Source organism: Pagrus major, chromosome 13 (assembly GCF_040436345.1).
Source record: "Pagrus major chromosome 13, Pma_NU_1.0".
In the NCBI taxonomy this organism is placed as follows: domain Eukaryota; kingdom Metazoa; phylum Chordata; class Actinopteri; order Spariformes; family Sparidae; genus Pagrus; species Pagrus major.
This window is the reverse complement of record NC_133227.1, coordinates 240,797-246,432: the sequence shown is the minus strand read 5'-3', so window position 1 is coordinate 246,432 and position 5,636 is coordinate 240,797. Positions and strand designations below refer to the sequence as shown.

Sequence of the window (5,636 nt, the reverse complement as noted above, 5' to 3'; positions counted from 1 at the left end):
GTCATCATGAGCCGTCAAGAAGACCCAACTGTCGCAATTCTCATTTGAGCCACAGCGGCCTCTACTGGTTTTCGGCCGCAAGCGTACCACTCACAGGATTCATTACAATTTGAAACGGGATAACAGAGGGTTAATAGATTGATTAATTATAACTATTACTGATTAATGGTTGAAATACGCTCATCGCCGGTCAAACTGTCATGTTTTCCCCTCATTTAGCTCCAATGATTGATCTTATAAACCTAAATTACCCCTTTACAAGTTCTGTATTACCATTCACAGACATTGTAAAATAAATATATTTAGTATTAGGCTATATTATGGTGCATTAGTATGTAAGCGGTGTATTAATGTTGCAGGTGGTTTAATTTGAGCTCATTATATTTTTCTATAATTATATATAAGTGCATCATATGTTTTTGTGTGGGTGAAATCTTGATCTGAAGTAGCCTCTGAAGCAGCATCGAAATGGAAACCCTCTCAGGTAAAGAGCAAGTGACTCAAAATTGTGCCATACTTGCTGACTTTCCACTGCTGGTAGGCTGGTTATTAAAAAGTTATAACAGCATGAGTCCGTCATAATCTTTGAGCTGAGTCAAAGTGAATTAATTTAGGAAAATAGCAAAAGAAACAAAAAAGACATTTCAGTCAAAATGTGGGTGGAACAATTGGACATCTTGCTTTTTGAGTATAATATGTCTAATAAAAACCCTAATTTTGCACAGTAATAACATAATTCTGATGCAGTCTGCATACAGCCTGTTACTCATTGAGCCACAGAGGCCTTTTCTGGATCTTTTACATGATTGTCTGGCAGAATGAGACTTGAAAACCTTTTTCCCACATTGTCTTTAAGAATGTTCACAACAAGAATCCTTTTTTGATCTTTTTTAGTTTTTGTTCATCCATCTTCGTTTTTTTCCCTTAAAAACCTAACTTTAGGTAGATGTTTGAGATGTTTAAACATTGAGGATTTATTAATTATAACTGGTTGGTTTAGTTTGTTTAGTATTCAGTACACATGCAGTTTAACGACACTGGTCAAACTGACCCGAATGCAATCTGTGTCGGTATTTAACCTCATAATGTCCATTTTTTTCCTCTTTTATTTCCCCTTAATTATTTAATTATTAATTTAACTGTTGTACACTGTTTTACACCATCTTATTCTGTTTATTGACTTATTCCAACTCTCTGTTTCATGTGTATATTTATTTTGCTGAAATATTCAATCCCATGATAGCTTTTTTAAATATTGCTGATATCTTGTGCACCATTTTCCCCAAAATTCAGGATATTGGGAAACTCTCCACTAGTTTTAATGAAGTTCTCTGGATTTGGACAGGTAAGTGGGGTTCAAAGAGGTTAATTCTCATTCAGTTTGAGCTGTTTGCTGCTCACAGTGGTGTCAAAGTGTCAGTGGAGAAAGGCAAGACACAGATGTGATTGAGGTACATGTCACTCGTATTGTGAATTTCTCTGTTTCTTTGCTCATTCTCTTTATTCATCGTCTTGAACATAGGCAGTCATGGATATCACAGTAACAGCAAGACTGGTGATTGTATTGATGTAGAAGACAATGACGACGATCATGATGATGATGCCATCAATGGTGGAGATGAAAAAGAGCAAAAACTTTGAGGTGTTTTCACAGTTCTGCAGCCAGTCTCGGCAGAGGCCTCTCTTTCGCACTGATTCAGCTTTTTCTCTCAATTCTGTCATTCCTATTTTCTGTCTTTCTTACATCTTTCCTTTCTTTTGTGATGTTTCTTTAAAAAAAAGTGCTGTGAACAATTGACACCAGTAAGCACCTGAACTCCAGCTCAGGATCCCGCTGAGACTAGCTGGACCAACGGAGCCGGGGGAGATGGAGGTTGGGGGAGAGGAGGAAGAGAAGGTGGGGTGGAAGTGCCGGAGGAGGGAGAGGAGGAGAGGAAGGAGGAGGAGGAGGAGGAGATTAGGAAATGTGAAGGAGGTGCTCCCCTCTTAGTGCTGGATCCTCCTGATGGACTGAATCTGGGGAGTCTGGGAGTGGGAGCCAAACTCACGGTAACACTTGTACTCTCCTCCGCGGCAGTCACACTCCAGGATGTACTGGTGGCCACGGTATCCAGGGTACTGGTAGCACACAAAGCTGCAGGGAAATACAAGAAAATATTAAACCTAAATAATCAGGTTAAGATAGTTTCAAGTGGTGTACGTAGCTGAAGGTGTGTAAAGCTTCAAACACGATGGCAATGGACTTACGCTCCACTCTGGATGTGCATGGATCCAACCTCGTTGTTGAACCAGCCCATGGCCTGCAGAGAGGGGTAGTCATCACACAGCTCGAACTGACGACCCATCATGTTCTCCATCTCGTAGATGGTCATGCGGGACTCCTTGTGGTTCTGTGCAAAGGAGGAGAGAGAAGGTTAAGCACAACCTTGAGATGAAGCTCAGCATAAAGTGAACTAAGGACTGTTGCTCGTGGTGGGCAATATGTCCTTAAAACAATATTACTATATTCTTAGGCTACATCATGATACACAAGCTGTAGCTGGATCTGAAATCTCCTCAGGGAAGCACTTTATAAATGTTAGGACTTAAATATCACAACATTTTTGACAGAATACCTCAATATCAATATTGCAACAACACTGTAGGAACTATTTGGACTTTCACAAAATATTAACACAGTGAGGTTTTTGATAAATCATCAGTGAAGTGGATATAATGACTAAGTGTGTAAAGTCTTAGAACAAGTAGAAAAGTCTGTTAAGTTCCAAAAATCACATCACTTGGCTGTAATGCAGCCTTTGAAAACAGGAAAAGACAACACTTATGCCACATCACAATAACAATATCCAAAATCTAAGACGATATATACTCTCATATCACGATAACGATATATATCGTATATATTTCCAAGCCCTAGCTGTTACTGTGTTGTATATTAAACCTACAGCACAGCAGATGGGCCTGAAGGAGATCATCCTCTCAATGCGGTAGGAGTTGCTGCCACTGTAGGCCTCAAAGCGGGGGTAGTCTCCCTTCTCCAGGACAAACTGCTGTCCGCAGAGGCTGGAGTGCTCGTAGCCCACCCAGCTGCAAGCAGAAAGCGAAAATGATAAAGTCAGAAACCAAGGAGATACAAAATCAGCATACTCTTCAAGCCCCTCAGAATCTCAATCTCTGGATACGTACGCGCCACACTCGACCTTCAGGGAACGGATGTTCTCCATGCCACACTCCATGATGTTCTGGCAGCAGGCGGTGAACTCCATACGCCTGCCCTGGAAGTACTCCTGATCATACACGGTGATCTGTACAGCACAAAAAGACGAACGAAAAGTAAGGCCATAAACAAACATAAAAATTGAAACAATACTGCACCTAATCATGCATCTAAACCTCTTGCTGCCCCCTGTGCTGATGGGTAATGTAGTGTTGAGCATGTATAACATATGCTTACCTTCCAAGGGCCCATTGGCATAGGGTTTGTCTGAGCCATTATTGTAGTTTGTTTTTTTTCAGTAGTACCTGCAAGAAAAAATACACAGACAGTCAGGGTGGTGAAGGAAGAAAATACTAAAAAAACAAATCTGTATAATAGTTTTCAACCAATCTTCATTCAGTCTTCTACTCTGGGTGGCATTTTAACTTTTTCTAAGGCTTGTTTCTCACAGGAAACTACACTATAAGCCCATAACTTCGAGACTCCAGTGTCCTCTTCTTGATTTGTTATAACCTCCTGTCTTTAAATGACCTTATTTGCAGTAAAGCTACTGTACTCCTCAGATAAGACTCCCTGCTGTTAGTTGATATACTGGATCAGAGATCTCACTACATCATGTCCATAGTTGGGAAACTGTTCTGTACTTTGAACTGGTGTGACCTACCCAAACTGGTGAGCTGTGTGTCGCAGTGTTCCACTGAACGGTCTGCCGAGACGGTGTGTGTGGGGGTATATATACACCCACGGGTGTCGGGGGCCGGGGGGCAGGCTCGGCTGGACTCGTGTCAGCACTTTGCTTTGGACTCCATTGTTTTGTTGTGTGAGCCACAGAGGGGTTAACTCACAGACACACAGTGATTCATGCAAACACAAAGAGGGCACACAACTATACTGCATCACCTATGCCTTTATGGTAAATGTATATGTTGGGGAAAAAAACAGGGTAGCGTTCCCCACCAGTATGTAGATCTATTATCAACTGGGCCTGTGTGAAACTGCAGTTCAGTGATTTAACACTTAATGTTGGTGTTTTGCTTTATTTTGAAATAACTTACACTTTCAAGCAATATTGTACATTACTAAATGAAAAAATGACACTTAAAACTATTCATAGTCTTTTGTTGTCATATGAATGTTAGCAGCAATGAAATGTAACTAAGTACATTTCCTCAAGTACTGTACTTAAGTACAATTTAAAGGCACTTGGAACCATTTTCTGCTACTTCATTCTTCCACCCCGCTACATTTTTAAGGTGAATAATGCACTTTTGGCTCCATTACATTTATTTGATCACTTAAGTTACTAGTTACTTTGCAGATTACATGCCGCATCAGAGCCATTTCTGATTGTTAATCAGAAATATAGCTGAATATCAAGTCAGATAATCAGTCGACCCATAGTATACAGTTTATACATACTGTACATATTCATATATGTGTAATTTACTTTTATTTGCAGTCTTCATACTTACATACATTTATTTACAGAATTATTTTTTTCAATGTAATCATTTTTCTACTTTACTTGGTAGTTTTGGGGTAATCGGTTTACTCAGTTTTTTTTAATGTAAGATCACTTTGTCAGATTATTACAGTGTAGTAGAAAGAGATGAATTTTCAGGCACCTTTGGAATGATTTGCATGAGATTTGTTGAAAATTTGAGGAAATCAATTTCCTCAAAATTACCAAGTAGAGTAGACAAATAATTTTGACTGCTGTCCCTGCTCATTAATACATGTGCAGTATGTGTATCAGACATCATCACTTCGTTTGTCTCAGATCAGTTTTTGGTCTCCACCCTGTGTTGACTATAATCCAGTTTCCTGAAACTTGAGGTTTTATGACAGCAGGCCAAACTGGATCAATGACATTAACAGTGGGTTTGAAAAAGGAGGATGGTGGCTGTGTTGGAAATCTAATCAGGCTGTTTTATTGATCAGAAAGCTGCTGCTGTCCGTCATGGGGTTCTGGTGGATGTACAAGGATCTAATATGTTGCCTAGAACCAGCCTGATTCACCCTCTGTGTGAACACCAGCAGAGTTAAAACTGGGTCCTGTTTTCACATCATGTTTTGAATGAGTTGTGAATGAAAGTACCTGTTGCTATTTTTGGAAAATTTGTAGGCGTTCAAATGAATAAATCAACAATGAAGGTTAGCAGGGGGCAAAGGCACCGATTGAAAGGCCTCATTGGCAGGACTGGCAGGACTGGCAGCGCTTTGGCATCGACTGATGAGCTGCAATTGGCAACTGCAATACATTATTATCGCTTGGGGAAAATAATGTGGTAATTGTCTGAAAGACGAGGGAGCCAGTGCTTTTCATACTTTTGATTATTCCTCCCATCAAGCAGAGCACACAAGCATTTTTTAAAATCCCAATGCTAGAAAAATGCCACTTCAAAAATAGATTCAAAAA

The 5,636-nt window shown here is 39.9% G+C and overlaps 1 protein-coding gene across 1 annotated transcript; it reads right to left on the bottom strand.

The window, feature by feature from the left end:
* Window positions 1–1,467: 1,467 nt before the first annotated feature.
* LOC141007283 (beta-crystallin A3-like) lies at window positions 1,468–3,523 on the bottom strand. The gene is made up of 5 exons (XM_073479629.1): window positions 3,455–3,523; window positions 3,187–3,305; window positions 2,946–3,087; window positions 2,248–2,390; window positions 1,468–2,134 (listed from the first exon to the last, which is right to left on the bottom strand). The coding sequence occupies exons 1-5, from the start codon at window positions 3,491–3,493 to the stop codon at window positions 1,987–1,989; spliced, it is 591 nt and encodes a 196-aa protein (XP_073335730.1). The 5' UTR covers window positions 3,494–3,523; the 3' UTR covers window positions 1,468–1,986.
* Between the last annotated feature and the right edge of the window lie 2,113 nt (window positions 3,524–5,636).

What these genes read in the sequence shown, in the direction of transcription:
- LOC141007283 (XM_073479629.1), bottom strand. Translation starts at nt 3,493, where the DNA reads ATGGCTCAGACAAACCCTATGCCAATGGGCCCTTGGAAG. An exon ending in CTGAAGGTCGAGTGTGGCGC is followed by an intron (nt 3,088 to 3,186) that starts GTACGTATCCAG and finishes TTCTGCTTGCAG; the next exon opens with CTGGGTGGGCTACGAGCACT. An exon ending in TCAGGCCCATCTGCTGTGCT is followed by an intron (nt 2,391 to 2,945) that starts GTAGGTTTAATA and finishes TCCTTTGCACAG; the next exon opens with AACCACAAGGAGTCCCGCAT.